This window comes from Chaetodon auriga, chromosome 4 (assembly GCF_051107435.1).
Source record: "Chaetodon auriga isolate fChaAug3 chromosome 4, fChaAug3.hap1, whole genome shotgun sequence".
Lineage (NCBI taxonomy): Eukaryota > Metazoa > Chordata > Actinopteri > Chaetodontiformes > Chaetodontidae > Chaetodon > Chaetodon auriga.
This window is the reverse complement of record NC_135077.1, coordinates 16,556,753-16,575,604: the sequence shown is the minus strand read 5'-3', so window position 1 is coordinate 16,575,604 and position 18,852 is coordinate 16,556,753. Positions and strand designations below refer to the sequence as shown.

General features: G+C 41.3%; 1 protein-coding gene across 2 annotated transcripts in view; it reads left to right on the top strand.

Moving 5' to 3' along the window:
- Positions 1-18,852, top strand: part of mad1l1 (mitotic arrest deficient 1 like 1) — a 57,302-nt gene that overhangs the window by 34,893 nt on the left and 3,557 nt on the right. For both annotated transcript variants that reach the window (XM_076728129.1, XM_076728130.1), the window contains exon 17: positions 1,105-1,298. In XM_076728129.1, the coding sequence (XP_076584244.1) occupies positions 1,105-1,298 (194 nt within the window). The remainder of the gene's footprint in view (positions 1-1,104; positions 1,299-18,852) is intronic.

The following is an 18,852-nucleotide window of genomic DNA, read 5'->3' as shown; positions in this document are numbered from 1 at the left end:
ACCAAGCAGTCCAGTTCAGTTCAGTTCGTTGCACATTAGAACGGTTATTTTCACGCTTTCATTGGCGAAAGTTGTGGATGGTACCGTTCCATTCTGTCTCCTTTTCTGTTACCCACTGTTGAGGTTCCAAGCAAGCTTAGCCAATATTACAAGGAGGAGTTGAAACACTGCAGACCAATGATAGGTCAGAGGCGATCAGAGCAACCAGCCATCTCGTCATCTCGTTTCCCACACTTTTCCTGTTTTCTTCAGCAGTCTTTTGTCTTGCCGCCTGCAGCCTTTTCTCAAACAAAACTTGTCTCCTTGATGTAATAAACAACCACATACTGAGAAGAAAGGACATGAAACGTTCAGTGGCCTCCCATTTTTTGTGCATAGCGAGCGCGTGTTTGAGCGACTGAGAGAGAGCGAACAGCTGAAAAGTGACGGTCAATGCGAGCAGAGCAGGGGGGAGAGGTTAGCAGTAAGTTGTCAGTCTGGCTGTAAATGTGCAGTATAGGTTACAGGGTGTCGGTTAGTAAATGCTGCAACCTGTGAAGACCGAGAAAGGTCTCATGTGTTGTGATGGAAAAGTAAAGGGGGGTCAGCCCTGAAGCTATATTTGAAATTATATATATGTTGTCCCATATGCGCCAGTATGAATGTTTTATTTATTTTTTCAAGAGTACATAATGCAGAAAAATATGTTTGTAGTAGTTTATTATTGTTAAATCAGTGAAGCTCACTGTTTCAGTGCACTGACGTCATTTTCGACAGTTCAGTGTGAAATATCCTGCCTCACTCTACTGTCTGCAGTGGAAACACACAACAGATGTAGGGTTTAGGCACATGTAGTTTCAGGTTTCAAAGGAATTTGGTGTGGAAATGCGGCTCGTGCCCTATGGAGTCACCCGTTTCCATCGGCTGAATGAGTTGATGTACTTGTGGAGCTCTATGGAGGAAATGGCTTGCTCATGTAGCTTCATCTTAAGAGAGGAATGCTTGAGTTGCTCATTGACAGACAGTGATGTCATAAAAATATAACTACCAACTATACTTACTTACATTTCAGGCAAGTATCACATTGTGTGATTGATGTATTCTCCCAACTTTTGTGTGTTGCAGATTTGCGTAAGCAGATGGAGAGCTCGGAGCTCAGGAACCAGAGGCTGAAGGAGGTGTTTCAGAGGAAAATTCAGGAGTTCCGCACAGTGTGCTACGTCCTGACCGGCTATCAGATAGATATCACCACTGAGAACCAATACAGGCTGACGTCAGTCTATGCAGAGCACATGGACGACTCCTTGCTCTTCAAAAAGGTACACATACTTCACCTTTAGGGCTGGGCAATGTGAACTCAATCAAACAGAATAATGTTGATATAATGTGACATTATGACTTCGGTGCTTTCAAAGACACAGTATTTACACAAGAGAAAGAAGTCAAAGTTGTTCATGAGCTCAGAAATGTCAGAAATGTTAAACTGTTATGCAACGTTTAAGACCAGAAAAACACATTGAAACTACATCGCAATATTACCATAATCAGAATCCCAGATCCAGTCGCATATACTGACGTCAATATTATCAATATACTGTACATTTAGTTTAACATACATACATACCTACATGCACTCTGAGATCAGATATGGTTGCAGGTATCTGTGAGACACTGACAGTGTTTATTTCTGCAATATGCACCAGGATCATTAACACTGAAATGCAAAGGTGAAAGGGAAACACTGTCAACATCAAAATTCCTACAGGCTGTAGCATCTGTGTGCGTGCTGATATCTGTCTTAGTGAGATCTTTCACAAATGCTTCAGGAAGTGCAAATTTGACCTTGCAGGGTGTCCCCCTCCCCACCCCCCCATGTCCTCCATATGCACATTTATGCACCATTACGCCACGTTATAGGTTTGTACCTGACTCGGCCATGCAGGCAGAGGAACGCTACACCGTCTGGGACTCTTCTCTGCTCTGTGTACTGAATGTGTGCGTACCTCATGAGTAGAGGAATGATGATTGTGTGTGTGGTGTGTGTGTGTGTGTGGGGGAGAGAGTGATGACTGGGCAGTGTCACAGGGCTGGGCTGCATTAATCGATCACCACTCCCCATCCACTCATTGAGTGTGCTAAATAAAAACTGTGTGTCTGTCCCTTAGCTGTTGAGCAAATCCTTTTTCTTAAGTAGCTTTACAGTGGAAACATCCTGTTATGCTCCCATCGCACTTACCTCTTTGTCTCCTTCCTTCCCCTTCTCTCCTCTCTCCATCCTGCCCTGCTACACTTTTTCTCTCTTTATCTCTCCCTTGTTGTTTATCTCTCACCCTCTCTCTGTTACCCTCTGATCTGAGTGTGTAGCAGTAGCTAATCGCCGTGTTGTTGCTGTGTTGTGTTATGATAGGGAGGCCTCTAGCTAGAACAGAAACCGTGGAGAATCCATACTGGCAAGGTAGAAGGCAGCTTTATTATCTTGGCAGGGTAATTGTGGTCAAAAGCAAGACGGTTGTGGCTGGGGCATTACTGCCTTGCTCAAGGGCTCACTCAGACGATGGTGGAGTAGAGAATAACATAAGATTGAAAGAGATTGGGGGGGATTCAAACATGCATGCACGCGCACATGAACTTTTTTTTTTTCATGCTGGTGTGTCAAATCTGCTCTGTCGAACCCACCTGCGACCCTGCCAGAAGAGATAATTCACTGTCAATATGTATTAACCTCAGACTGCGTCCATAGAACACACATACACACATACACACACACACACACACACACACACACACACACACTCACACACACACACACACACACAGTCGTAATGCCCTCATAGTGCGCACTGTCACACTCAACTGCACACATACTCACTCCAATCTCAACACTCTCCGTCACAGCACACTTCACCCCCCCACCCCCCCGTTGGCTGCACATGCATACAGATGTACAGAGACAAACACACACATACACACTCAAAACAGATGCTAACACCTCCTTTGTTAGTATTCAGGGTGTTCTCCACTGTTTGAGTGTGTATGACACACGTCTGGTGGCCTATGGGAGCAGAGAGGCCTGTACTACTAATGCAATATGACGCTCAAACCGCGTGCACACACACATACACAGGAACATCCACACTTAAAGGAACACACTCACACATACACATGAATACGATATACATAACATGCATAATTTGCTGTTTTGTGCGAGTGTGTGTGTGTGCGTGTGACTGTAATCTGGGTTATGAGAATATAAAGTGGACTAATTGTGGGATGAGGCAGGAGTAAGTGCAGAGAAAACGGGGGATTTTGGACAGGAAGCATAGAAGTCTTTACAAATAGGATTCTAATGTTATTCACCTCAGCAACAGGGTTGCCAGATAATCCTGCTAATATCCCCCTCTAGCAGACGCACCCAAATCCCCCCCATGGTGTAAGCTGTTTAACCTGCAACTGTCACGTTCCCCCTCTCTCTCTCTCTCTCTCTCTCTCTCTCTCTCTCTCTCTCTCTCTCTCTCTCTCTCTCTCTCTCTCTCACGTTCATCATGTCACATATGCACTTGCATTCAAATGATTTATTCACCCTTTATTCATATTTACTTTTCAGCCTTTTAACATTGCTGTAATTTGGTAATTTAAACGTTTCAAATTAAATTGTCAAATGAGACACTTTTCTGACTCATTCAGTCCTGTGTGAATCTCAACAGGGATGCTAGAGAGACACAATGATAGTGGTAATTATGACTGCAAGCAATGTTTTGTTCATTCAATCTTTGTTACTTACTTTGCTCAGATGCTGTAATTTGAACTACATTTACGGTTTCATCTGTGAGAAGCAAGTCTAGTAAGCACAATCAAATGCTAATTGAGTGTTTGGGGATTAACAAGAAACTGAAACAATACTTCAACGATCATAACTAATGGAAACTTAGTTATGATGGGGCTAATATTACGTATTGTTCTCATTATTGATTCATCTGCTGATTATCTTGGGTAATTGATAGCTGTTCTGTTGTTTTTTGTTTTTTTAAACACCGCTCTCAATTTACTAAAGCCAAATTTCATTAAATGTCTTTTGTCAAAAACACAAAGATAGTCAGTTTTCAATTGTATGAAAAAGCAACAAATTCTCACACCAGAGTGATTAATAAGGACTTACACAATTATCAGAATAGTTGCCAAATAATTTTCTATTGATTCAGCTCAGCTCAAGTTCAGGGTTTATTACCCCGTTGCCTGATATGCTAACTCCCCACCCAACTTGACTACTACTAGTACAATAATACAATGCCACAGAGCTGAACCAACATCTCTCACAAGCCTCATAAAGATTGTGTTTTGGGAGGACTGTTGGGACGCATTAGCTTGTACAGGTGCTGGAGGAGATGTTGTGTCCGCCCTCTCTGTATTTCACTGAAAAACTGCTGTGTTGCTATAATACAATTAGTTTAGCATAGCACAGGTCATTTGAGAGTAAACGTTGTTTAGATTAACTGTCAACACCTTTACAACAAGAAAAATGAAGATATTCCAAAAAGCTGGAACGCTGTGTAAACACAAATAAAGAAGAATGCAATGATTTCTGAATCCTTTTGGACATACGCTCAATTGAAAACAGTACAGAGACAATATATTCAATGTTCTACCTCATCAACCTCATTGATTTTTGTAAATATCTGCCCTACAAACAATCAGCAGTTAGAGATAGTAGATGGTCTTTGACTGGACTTTTGCAGTTAACATTGAAACAGATGTGAGATGGGAACAGTATTAACAGGATCACCAAAGATGCAAGTGATTGAATCTAAATGTGCAACCAAACATTTCAGATATTTGAATTTGAAATATGCCTGTAAACAATGACTGCTAGTGTCAGTTGTTAGCACTGACAGTTAGCTGACATATTAAATGTTTGTATGTTATATACATTTTGACACAGTGACTCTTATAAAATATAGACTGTCAATCCTCCTCAGAGTTCCTTTTATAACTTTATTCCATCATTGCATTAACTTTATGAGATGCACACCTCCACAGCATTTATCATCAACTTCAAAGTCAAAAGGAATCTCATTATATTGGCACCGTCATGCTGTTGTTTTTGATCAATCTTACAGCATAAAGTCAGAAGTTACAATGTGTCTTTCTGCTAACAGTTGGTAATAGAGTCGTGGGAGATCAAAAGTTGTTGGTGTCGGTGAACTATAACTGTGTGGGTCTTTTATAGTGTTGCAAACAAGACCCAGTGTGGTGCAAGAGCTGCTTATTCATACCTAGTTTCTGTGGGGAAATACTGTTTGTCAATTAACATTGGATTAATGCAGTGTTGAGTTCAAATGGCTGTGATGCCAGAATTAATTTGACAGGGAAAGTGTGCAGAAGATGTTTGTGTATTAGCCTAACTCGAACATGTGTGCAATTTATATTTTTAGCTCACCCCTAGGTGAGAGGGCTGATTAGCATCAGTGATTAGGTATTTATGAGGCCCCGCTAATCAGCGAGATAAACACCTTAGCTGTGCGAGCGAGTGAGTTATTTGAACATTTTTCTTCCAGAAGTTTCAAGGAGAGGAAGGCGCCGCTTACATTTTATAACATTAACATTTACCTATGTGAAGGTTCAAGCCCAAAAGTCAGTCATCAGTCCGACATTACAGGACAGAGACATCCATGGCAGTTTTTTTTATATATATGTATACACATAGTGATTATATTGCTGTAGACCCAAGACCCAAGTTTTGTGCACCTTTTCCTTTTAATTTCCTCTAAAGTATTAGTAAAATAGTAAATAAGAAAGAAATAAGAAATCATGCCTCTGATGTTCCTATTGTTCTCATTTGTACCTGACAAACTAAAGTTTAGCGACTTTACTTGAGTCAAAACAGTTAAGTCGGTTAAAAAAAATCGTGAGGCTCATTGTAGACAAACAAGTCTTACAAGTTGTGCGTCTCTGTAAGTAATCTCCCAGAGCAGACCCACTGCTGGGCTTACACACCTCTGCTATTGATTAGCTCATTAACAAATAAACAAACGCACCCGCACAGAGCTGTGCTCTCCGCAGCAGCGACTTTAAACTCCTAGCTGTTCTCTATCGACCTGAGTTTTCCATCTTTTCCTCTTTTTTCTTTCATTACTTCCCTCCCTCCCTCTCTCTTGCTCTTCCTTCACTTCCTTGACACTCTCTCCTCCCTGTCTTCCCTTCCTAATGAAAGGAGAAGATAGAATCTCAGGGCCAGCTCATTAAAACACACTCCCAATTAACTGTCAACCCTCTCACCAGAGAGAGATGGAGGGAAAGGAAAGAATACATGGAGGGATGGTGAAAGGTAGGTGGTGTGTAGACAGAGCAGGAAGTTTAAAAAATGGCAGTGGTTTCAAGAAGAAATGAAACAGTGCCTTTTCATAAAGCAAAATCATTTTTATCTGTGTCTGTGTGAGAGAGTGGGAGAAGGAAGAGGACAGTTAATAAAGCGCAGTTTATGAACACTGTCGAGTCTTAATGACCTGTCTCTGTTTTATCAGCCACTTGGGAATGATTAACGCCACACAAATGTGTGTTTGCCTGTGTGTATGTGTGTAAGACAGATTGTAAGCCATCACTGCCTGAATGGTTTAGTCATTTGTCTGTTATAACTTAATTTTGAAAATAACTTTGAAGCGTAGCTCGGCTGTCAGGAAAGCTGCTGGCTCCAGTAAGACTTGAGCCATGGGAGTGGACAGGAGCTGGTGCAGTGGGACCCAGCTGGGCAGACGTCCAAAAACGTTTCGGTGTCACTCTTTTTCACCCAGTGATAAGACTGTTATCTTTGCCTCTCTCTTCTTCTGACCAATCAGATTTAATGCCACCACAGTGTTTGTGTTATTTGTAGCAGGCAGTGTGGCAGCTACTTAAAATGATAAGGGCCGATAAAGGTGTTGTATTTTCTTTAACCATTTTTTTATTGATTAGAGAGTAAAGTGGAATAAGCCGGTTCTTTTGAAAGGGAATGGAACTTACGGCACATTCATTGCCCACAAGACTATTGACAGCAGTCAGAGTGGTGTGAAAATATCAATACAGCTCCTTCTTAAAAAGGAGGACAGTTAGAGAACCATTGTGTTTCTAATCAGGGTTATGCCAACTTTTTCCTTTGCCTGTCTCATATCGCTCTCCAGATATTTCATGGCCAAAGCACCTGTACTGCCTGCACCACACACGTGCACAAGCTTGTATCCAAACAGGAGAAGCAGGTACATTTACAGATACAACAGGTAACTTAATGAGCATTTAGTCTTAATGTAATAACTGCAGGATGAACATGCCGGGGACGGACATGAAAAGTTTGAACTTTTTTAACTGTTTTATGAGGCATTTTTCCCTTTTTGGCATCGCAGTCATGGATAGTAACCCTTTGAAATAGTTTGTCCATCTTATCATTTTCATAATGCATCAAAAGAAATCAAAAATCCAACTGAATCAGGACTTTTAAATGAAACTGTGTATGATATCTTGTCCAACTCTGGATGAAAGAGGAGACTTATAGTACCACTTCAATGAATCCCCCCCCCCCCCAGAATTTTAATTTAACATGCCCAGCTTATTGCTGGCTTTATTTACCATTTATTTTATCAGGCTTAATCCACGAATACTACGCCAGCTGTACTCACTCTGGATAGATAATTCAACTCTTGCTGTAGCACTGTAGTATAGCTATTTTTAGCTGAATCTGATCAAACAAGGTCACGATGCAGACTAAAGACCAACACAGTTCTAAAAGATATTGCTGAGGCTGCGTGCGTGCGTGCGTACTGTACGTTTATCTTAGATTGTTCCCTGTGCAAAATGGGTCTTGTATTATTACTGAAATAACAGTAAGATCCATTAAATCTTGTAGTCCTATCGTGTTGGTTCTAGTTGTCTAAAATGTGTGTGTGTGTGTGTGTGTGTGTGTGCGCACATGCATGAGCTGTGGTTCATGTGTGTAGATAGACAGAGAGCAATAAAATGAATCTGAAACTCAAAAGGATAGATGAGTGGGTGTTTGGGAAAAGAAGGCTTGCTGGGACTGAATTTCACTTTGCTCGCTGACTGAAACAAAACACTCACTGATGTATCGCTGATAGCTATGAAGATAAACATGAGCAAAGCACTAATAAACAGTAAACACAAAGGCTGATGGGAATACAAGAGTGAATAAATTAACTGCATTTTCAGCGGATATGACTTTGTGTACTTAAACCTTCAGAGAGAAATCTTGGAGTTGAAATCCCAGAGAAAGAAGAGAATGTTGACTCTGATTTCTCCTGACAGTTTCCTGTCCTGCTTGCCCTCAGGGTGTGTATGTGTATATGTGTGTGTCCGTGCATGCACGTTTGCCTGCCTGCGCTTGTCGGCGTCACTAGCTCCTCTGGTCGATGTTCGGAACATATGTCTGCTGTCTCCATGGTAACGTGATGCATCACAACCACACACAAGTCCACCTGAGGTCATGAATATTCCTGAGCGTGAGATGGTCTCTGCAGCTCCGCAGTGCAGACTCGGAGCTGTTGTCTTCATAACTCCACGTTTAATAGTTAACCCAGTCAATCACATGATTTTATCTCCACTGTGAGTGTAGAATTTAGAAAAAGCGGTCAAATGTTTGACTGTCATGTATCCTTATCCTGTAGGATCAGGTGGGTCTTGATAATAATGAAAGCATCCAAAAAGGATTCACAAATAGTTCGGTGATTTATATATAAGTAACTTTCCACAGAAATGTTTTTCATTGCAAACCAAACTCAGTAGAGTGCAGATCTCCAGCAGGCCCCTCCCCTCCCAGTCCAATCTCAGTTTTCCCTCCCAGGCAAGATAGCTAGGTAGAACAAGGATTTATTCATATCTAATCGTACCTAACTTTGGTGTATTACAGCATATGCTTTACGGAGTTCATCTGCACATGCTGTGGTTCAAGAGGAGACCAAACTTTTCTGTAGATGTCAGTTTTTGAGCTGAAACAAAGGCTAAAATGCGAAATCTGCCACAGACTGGGTAAGCCTTGTTTTTAGCCTCCCTGGCTGTCGGAAATGCCTTTTGCTGTTACGGTATGAATGATCACATTGGTATAATGTTTAAGATGGACCGTTACCATAGCGGAGGATTAGATGTACAACAAAGCACGGTAATGTGAGTGAAGCAACCAAAGAGTGCAATTTATTTCACTACCTCAAGCAGAAGCACCCTGTTGAATACGAGGAGAGCCAAAAATCCCACGAGGAGAGCTCAACAGCTATTGTGAGTTCTAAACCAAGCATCACAGACATTCCCCGTAATATTGTGATATTATTTTAGGGCCACATCACCCACTCCTATCCTGAAATTGTGGTATAAAAGAGAACAGCTAATTAAACAGGGTTTTCAAAATTTATGAATCACCTTAACCACGAAAGGCCCTTGAACATGCAATCATTAATCTGCACAAAAGAAGGTGTGATGATGAGTCCAGTAGTGTGCGAGATTATCTGCAGAGAGGTAGACGCACGCATGACCAAACACACGAGCTCCTCCAGGCTCACCCCCGGCAAGATAAACAGAAAAAATCCTCATAAAAAAGAAAGTTCCCAAATTATTTCTCACGCGCACATGAATATTTCCTCTTTTGAATAAATGTAATAGAAATTCACAAAAATTTAAAAGTATTTGCAGTTTTTATCAAAATTTGCTTTTCATCAAATTTGCTCCTGCTTACGTGGAAAAGTTGCAGAAGACCTTTGGTGCTCCAGAGGGAGGTGCGTGAATTTGCATGGAAGAGTTTGGAAATGGAAAAAAATGCAGTGGTGTGGAGTTTTACATGAAGTGAGCCATCAGATGGCTGTAGACCGCTCCTCATCTCTGCTCGAGGCTAACGGCTCGCGGGTACATTAGGCACCACTAGCATAACACCCAAATCCCTGATCCAAGTGTTGGCAGCCAAGTTGTCTTATGGGTAATATTGTTGCCAGTTGTTTTCTTTTATTAACTGTCCCTCGTGACCCTGACACCGTTGCAGGAGTGTGATGCGAAATCACTGGAGTGAAGTTTCCTCTTCACTTTTCACTCATGAAGTTAAGAAGGTTTACTTAAGTTCACCCAATAAACTGCTGTTGATGCGCTCCAGTATCACATTAGCTCCAATGTTGTAAATATTCTCTGTGCTGCTGGTCCACAGTTAAAGGTCACCTATCTTAAGAGCTGCCTCTGAGTATTTGTGTTTGCTACCAAGACTTGTAATTAGCCTCCTAATCTGAGCTTTGATAGAAACACAGGGTTTATAGAAGACTATTTAAAGTTCATTTGACTTAGAAACTTCATTTGATTTGTGGAAAATTTCTAATTCCATTTCTTCTGACAAGCACTGCCGTTATCATTTAAATCTTAATGTAACAACGATTTTTTCTCCTGGATATAATGAGAGAAAGTCATGCAGTTGCTTCTTGCTGCTATTTGACTTCTTTCTTTTTTTTTTTATACAAACCAGCCAGATGGAGATAAGTTAAATTACATATAAACTTGGCTAATTATCGACAGGAAAAAAAATTCCACTTTATCTCACATTTAACACGCTGTAGCTTGAATGAAGTCGGTCCCCATAACACCTGTAGCTGTACAATTAACTGTGCCCTGGCCATACTGTGAAATAATACTGTCCAATTAGTGTGGTGCCATTAATGTAATCTTATTAAGACGTTGTTAAAGTTGTAATTAAGGTTGGGGGTTCTTGTGATTTGTTAATGCTCTTTTAAATTGTGCTTTCAATGTAAACAAGTTGAATTCCAGCCCTAACCTGCTTCATGGTTTACACGGAGGAGCTAACAGTGAATTCTCACACCTATAAGCTGTATGAATGAGCCAGAGGAGCTTTTAACCTGAACCAAAAGTACTGGAATACCCTCACTGTGTTCAAGCCAGCATGTAACCAGGTAGCACCAGCACACCTGAGATACGAGAGAGGTTAGATAGCCAAGCAGAGTCTGGACGGCGCTTCACTCTGTGTGTATGTGAGGCAAAGAGAGGGATGCATTAGCTTTGTGATTACAACAAGCTGCATTACACTTCTGCCCAAAACTGCATCTGTCACAGTAAATATGTCCAGATAACAAACACAGTATCACATTCACAGTTAATTTGGAAAAACTGGCCTGTTGCTGAGCTTCCAACAGCTAAGACTTGTTTACCAGCCCAGTTTGTTTTGTTTTGAGTCCTATCTGAAATGCATATGGCACACAATGTTTTGTATTGAGCTGGAATTCACCCTGCATATAAAAACCCCTTTTTCTGCCTCATTTGTAATACATTGCTTGGACTTTTAATGGTGAAAAATCCAGGCCAACTGGCGGGTTTCTTCTGTAATAGTCCCTGCTTTGTTAAATACTACACAGAGGTCAGCACACTGTCATTCTCTCAACTCAAACTAGCTGACTAATGACCTGTCAGTCACACATCAAAGGTGACGCCCATGGCAGAGCAGTGTTGCATATTTGGAGTTTTTTTTCCCCTCTCAGTGACAAAATGATTCACAACTGTTCAAAACCCAACATTTGAACCACGACAGAAATATGATAAAGTCAAGATCCAGGAGGGGAGCTGCTGTTGATAGCATTTTGAGTTAGAAACGCAGGAGTTGTGAGTTTCCTCTGGCTTTGAAGTTCTCAGAAAATGACGTTTAGGCAAAGAGAAATCCAAAACCAAGCAACAAAGAGTTCAAAGGACTTTGAACATCGAGGCGCATGTTATGTTTTAAGGTGTTTTGTATTGACAGCTGTAACTAATTCCATGTTTTATGTATTTATGCTAGTGAGCTTCAGGTTGATCAGTGGTTCCGTTGATGGTGTTTGTCACTCTGCTCACAAAATAGGTTTCTGTTACATGTATGTAGTCATTAGTTACAGGAACAGCACTTTAAAAACAGTAAACAAAAAGCTGATTAGAATATAAATATGAATAGAATTGCTGCTGATTTAATTATTTTTGGTGGGCGCTTTACTCCATCTCTCTCCTCTCTGACATCCTCCTCCCGACTGCAGAAAAATGCCAAAATCTGCATTTAAATTGGAAGCTATTCATCTGCATATATTTGATTATTCAATTAATTTTCCCTTTATTTTTTTCCCTCACCCCCACCAATCAGCATCTATGCCGTGCAGTGGAATTGTTTATTGTTGATGATGACGCCACTCTTAGTGGTGTGTGTGAGTGTGTTTGTGTCTGAATGGTGTGGGTGTGTGTGTGTGTGTCTGAGTCTGAAAATTGAATTGAATAAAACTGAATTGCAGAGAGATCTGTGCAACAGGGGCAGGAGAGAACAAGATGGAGAGGGTAAGACAGAGAAGAAAAGTCCCCTCATTAGCGGTGGAGAGAGGAGACAGAGGTCAGCTGATCTGTGAACTGCATGTCATCACCTCAGTATAGAGCCATCTGTCACATCCATGCATGCACATAGTCAGCGCAAAGCAGTACACTATATCATATCTGTAAGGACACTGAAGCTGTCTTTTAAGCATTGCATAAAACCATAAATTGTTCAGACTATTGTAATATAAATTGTAAGGGAGTGGTGATTGATCATTATCTTTTCTGTCACATTACTTATCTTGCCAGTCACAGTTACACATAATAGAAACCGCTCATCAAATGGAAGTGAGAATGCAGAGAGCTTTTCAGCATACAAATAAAAATAGACGAGTGCACTCAGAGCGCAGATAACCACCAGGTGTGTGCATTATCCCTAGTGCAGGGGTATTCAATTAAAATTTAAAGAGGTCCAATTAGAGACATCGCCCGTGTGGCCGTGCATGCATGCACGTCCCTGTAATGTAAATCGTTAATCTTCTTAAGGTGAAGACTTGGGTTAAGGTTAGGGTAAGGGTTAGGCAAGTAGTGGTTATGGTTATGGTAAGTCTCCAGGAAATGAATGTAAGTCTATGCAGTGTCCCCAAAAATCATGGAAACATGACTTTTGCAGGCATGCAAACACCCATACAGGTTTCTGTGTTGACATGACGGATACACTCTCATTTTGGGAGGATGCCCAGCCATCATTCTCACCATTACAATGGCTCACATTAGTTCACATCCTGTATCCTGTTATTGCAAATATGCTGGGTCACCATGACCTGAATATTTCAGTTGTTTATCCATAACCTGAGCATTCACAGGACACCTCACTTACTGTCTAAACACTTCCAGGTATTGGTAGTGCATGTTGCACAAGCATATTCCACCACAAGTGCACAGATTAGATTGGCTGTGTTGTATCACATGAGATGATGCATAGCGCATGCGATTGGTCCATGCATATTCTGGAACCAGTGTCATTTAGATGTGTGTGAAGCATCCACGCTTGATGATAATGACGTGATGTTGCTCTCTCAGTCCTCTGCACTCTGTGAAGATAGTCTACGTGAAGACAACATGTTTCTCACTGGAAATTACTCACTGGGATCATACATGTCAATATAGTGATAACATCCATTCTGCCAAAAATACACTTAACATCTTATATTAAAATCTTTCACTACATACACGAGTCTGGACAGACATGGATGGAAACTGTAATATCACTAGTTGGTGGAGATGGAAATTTTAGTCTTCAACAGTTGTCAATCAACGCAGCCATGAGAGGTCCTCGAGTTTACACTCACTGATGTGCACAGAAATTATTAGTCTGATGTGTCCTGAAATGTTCCAGATTAACTGAGGACACACACACAGACACACACATTCACAACCAAACGCATAATCCCGTCAAGGTTTACACCTGACTGGGATAAAAACCATTTGTTGTCTGTGGGACTTGGTGAACTTCAATCAAGATTAGATACATTTAGTACAATAAAGGTTTGCGCAGTTCATTACGCTCATGTGATTATTAAGGTTGCATTCAATCAGAATTGGTTACATTTACATGCAACAATAATGTCATTTCAGCCAAAAGTGTGAATGAAGTAACTGTTAATTAAATCAATATAATGACATCAGGTGACAACATCTCACTTCAGACTTGAGCTGTGATTAACAACTAAATACTAACCTGTTTGTTGACTCACTGCTATTAAGCCAATTTAGCCATATTACATCATATCAGTCATCAATTAGAAATGTATTTTAAGAATTGGAAATGAAACACCACTTAAACCAGGCGGATTAGGACCAGGGCCATGACACACGGCTGTAGCAGATGGGGGTGAGAGAAAGACCGAGAGGGAGACGATTCATTCATTCAGTTCGTCGTTGGTTCTGGTCTTTGATTTGTTGACAGTGAGAAAACTTTAGAGCATCGGCAAACATATTCTTTAATTATACGTGTTTATTCGTCAGAAGTATTTAGTTTGAACTTGTGAATCGAATCACCAAATGAGTGACGTCTGGTCTCGGAGCCATTTCAAAAACCCAGTTTTCACCAAAACACCAAGAAGAGCTGAAAGGATCAGTCCATTCATCAGTTAGTTAATAGAAAAAGAATCTGCAACTACGCTGAAATCATTTCAGTCTCTTTGCAAGCAAAAAATATCAGAAGTTTTCTGCTTCGAGCTTCCATGTCGTGAGGATTCGCTGCTGTTCTTCATCCTGTATGACAGTGATGGAAATGTGCCTGGAGTTTTGACTTTTGGTCGGACAAAACAAGGCATTTGAAGACGTGAGTTACAGCTTAATGAAACTGTGATGGGCATTTTTCTATATTTTTTTTCTCTACTTTCCTCCAGATTAGTTGATAAAATGATGAAAAAAGCCATTAGTTGCAGCTCTAGGACAAAAAAACATTATGTTAAATTAAGTAAATATAGAATAAATAAGAAAATATGAAATATAGAGGCAAAGCTCATTTCAAGGTCAGGAAAGTAGCAGCAGGGAGTGTTTCCTCTTATCTTTGCATTGGCAGCAGAGCAGAGGGCTCAGTCATTGGCTTCATGTGTTTCTAACTGTTCACATTTACTCTGACCCTGTCGGCTGTGAGAGAGGAGCATGATTGTCATTCAAGCAGCATGCGGCTCCTTGGTTGGATGAGGTCAGTATAAAGCCCCGCCCTGCATCTCAAGCCAGGAAGTATTGATTTCCTTTAATTGGATAGACAAATGAAAGGAGGGCATGGATGGGATGGCACTGCTCCTCTCCATGGTTGAGGTGTGTCCTTCTTAGATTTTGAGTTCAAGTTTGTCGTAGATTGTTAGATTCTTAGCGCTGATATCGGGGAAGCAGATAGAAGTTTTCTTCCATCTCTGTCTGTTTTTATGTTGGATGAGCTCGATCTCACCCTGTAGGAGGAACCTGTTTGATATATAACCAAACCTCACTGAATTCTTTCCGCATCGCTCTCCGTCTCTGCTGAATGAGGGAAATCCGGTTGTTTTCAGATATAAACAGAACCTCGTTGTCTTCATAAAGGTCAGATATTGTTTAAAACACGTTTTGGGGAAGTGTGAATATGCATATAAGCATTGATAAGGTCGGTATTTGAATAAAGCTGATTTAAAAAAACCTCCCTGACCTTTTATGAACTTCTGAATTTTTCCCTGCTTAAAGAAAGAGAAACGTGAGAATAAATCTAAGTGCTGCTCAATGTGTGACCCTCTGGGTCAAATTTGTTACCAACATGTTTCTCTCTCACCGTCAGAAATGCCCTTTTTTGCACTTTTTAGAAGAACCCTCTTATAATGCATGATGTTTAATTTTAATCAAACATGTTTAATGGGTTTGTAAGTCTGGCCTTAATGGTGGTAGTGAGCAGAAATGACTCAACTACTCCATCTGTACTGTAGAGCAAGATGTTTTACCATACCTAAATAGAATCTGACAATATTACTGCCAAGTTGTTCATTAGGTAAATTAGTGAGTACAGCTAAATTTTAATGTCATTTAGGCAGCCAGGTTGGGGCCCTCTGTGAAACATCACTAGAACAAACGTGTTAATTCAGTTAATTCATTAGTAAACCAATTATGCACTGATACTTGTGAAGTTACTGTCAATCAATTCAAGAATGCATCGATTAACTTCCATTTAAGAAAGATTACCCCAAAACAAATGACAGCATTAGAAAAACACTGGCTTGTTTACTTTTTACACCAGTCAGACACAGAAACACACAACTGTGGCACCCTGGTTAAAAAAAGAGGAGCCAGTGATGAATTTTGCATTCCTTGGTTCAGCTTTTTGTTGTGTGCTGGTACCTTTTCTTCCCTGGCTATGAAGGAGAGGCATTCTTTCCTCAAATGTCTTTGGCATGACAATCACTATTGTTGTAGACTTTCACCCTGCAATGTAAAACTATCCGGATGCAGCAGGCTGAGGGGGAAACAGGGATACAATGAAAAGGTACATTTCAACGTCATTACACACAACTTCACAGAGTAACTCCTGGAATGCTCTCAAAGTCAGTCAACATACTGCGTATCACACACCTCATTTAAACTTGGTATTAAAATGAGATCTGCACACGCCATCCGGAGAATAAAAGGATCCGATCTTGCCTGGTATTTTTAGTTTGTTCTCGTTATCGTCATCGAGATCGAATCTCTGTCCTCCAGAACAAAACCTGCATGTGAGTCGTTTGAGTCGGTGGGGAATCAGCCTCAGACTTTATCAACTTTGTGAAATGCTGTCTGACGAATTCTTAATTAATTGTCCCCTCTTGTAAATCCGACATGTGTGAAGCATTATTCTTCCTTCCTTTATATAAAACATATTGTGTCAGTCACTCCTGGTGGTGCAGTACCGACATGTAGGCTCCTCTGTGACTAGATGAATTATATGCCTCGTTAACAGCTGATCCGCTGAGTGTCGCACGCGGTTATTTCTCACTGTATATCTTTCATTTCTCAGCCGGATTGCTTTCTTTTTTCATGGCCGTGTGTTTAACAGGACATGATTTGATGCTTTCATGGCAGAGAACAGACATAATTTGTTATTAGAGCCGTTCCTCTTTCAGAAAATATCTGAATCAGTGTTACGTCGTGTACGTTTGACAGCACGCTGGATTACGTTAACACCTGAGATCCAAACACAGCGTGAGCCAGACCCCCTCCAGATGTGGTCACATCACATTTACACCTTCTATTAACATTCATTTTCCCTTATCCGGATAACTTCCCCGGATATGGATCTCATTTTAATACCGTGTAAATGGGGGGAGAGTGTTAAGGTGGAATTTTTCTTGAGTACAAGAAATCCACTTAGCCATTGATTCTTGTCTAAACTGTTATATTAACAGCTGTGAACCTGACAAATAGCAGCGTTCACATGAGGAGATATTTTCCCTCTCACTCATCAGAAACATCTTAAAGCAACAAGGTTGTGAGACATTCTTTTGCTGATACAATCATGAGTACTTGAAAGCTGGACTGAAACTTACTCTACTGAGGAAAATGTCACATTTGAAAGAAAGAAATGATAGTTATGAAGAGCCAGAAATGCTGCGCTGCGGTTAGCAGAACACCGGCTGAAAAGGTGAAGAGCGGAGTCGAAACCTTTCGTTTATTCTTCCGAGCTGCTCTCACTGGCCTTGAAATGTCTGCGCACGCAACTACTTGTTTAGCACTTAAAAGATGTCACAGGCCAGTCTGCCGTCCACAACGCTTTCATCCAGGCTGAGTGTCTCAACAACTATTGGATAGGCACAAATATTCATTTTTCACAGAGGAAGGCTCCTCCTGGCGTTTCCTCTTGCGCCACCATCAGGTCAGAATTTCAGTGTGAGCAATGCTTTGGTTTTGGACCAAATATTTAACAGAAACTAATGACGTTCCCATCAGCCTCAGATGTACTTTGTGTTGTGCTAATTAGTAGCTGTTAGTGTCACGGTGGCAGTAATGGTGTCATGGCATTGTCAATGTGAGCATGTTAGCATGCTGACATTAGCCTGAGTACAGCCTCACAGGGCTGCTAACATGGCTGCCGAGTCTGTGAAGGAGCAGACACATTGAAACTAAAGCAGCGTGTGTTTCTTACAGGGCGGTCTGCAAACCTCAGTCATGAGCTAAGTTTGCTGGGTTTTGATGCACCAACAGCTAATTAAGTACAGATAAATCACTTTGAAGCTGTCACCTTGTTTGAATATTAATGTCCCACAAAGCCATCAGTGATTTTAGCTGTAGAAAATTCAGTTGTTGAGTTCAGTCAGGATGGTGAATCTGCCGCCATTAATGGATTCTCCCTCTTCTGCTGACCTCCTTGTGTTTACAGTCACAGTCCTTCTCTGTCTCAGACCCAGAGCACCACCACTTCTGTTCTGTGTCTGTAACCTTTTATAATCTATGTAAATCTGTATAACCCTTGCTCAGCTATCTGTGTTTGTGTGTGTGTGTGTGCGTGTACGCATGCACATTTGGCAGCGTGAAGTCTAAATGTTATGTGGGGGCACTGGTGTTTCTCCAGACAATAATCTGTTATCTTAGTTTTCCTCTCTGGCTGACTGTGAGAGGCGTCACCGTCCTCCGTCAGCTCATCCACTACGTCTAACACACACATACGCTCACCCACTCACACACTAAGTCTGCTCTGAGGACAAACTTCGGCAGAAGGTGTATCAGACACTGGGATCTCCATGGTAACGCCTCGCAGTGTTTTTTTCTTTGATGTATGTGTTCCATGTTCCCAGAGCCCCGGCAGTTTCCTCTTGCTGTGTGCACGCGCGTGTCTGTGTGTGCGCGCCTGTGATGAGAGGAGCTGCCCGAGGATATGGCATGGCTTTCAGACAGCCGTGCAGGGAGAGGAAACACCAGGGACCTGAAGCCACAGAGTGAGGCAGTGAGAGCGGTGGACAGTGGTCATGAGAAAGCCTTTGTTTTTGTCTCCCCGCTGTGTGCACGCCTGTGTAAGAAAGATGCGTTTAGGATAAAATCAAGACAACGTTCAAGGAGTGACCAGATCCGAGTCGTTGTGCTGTG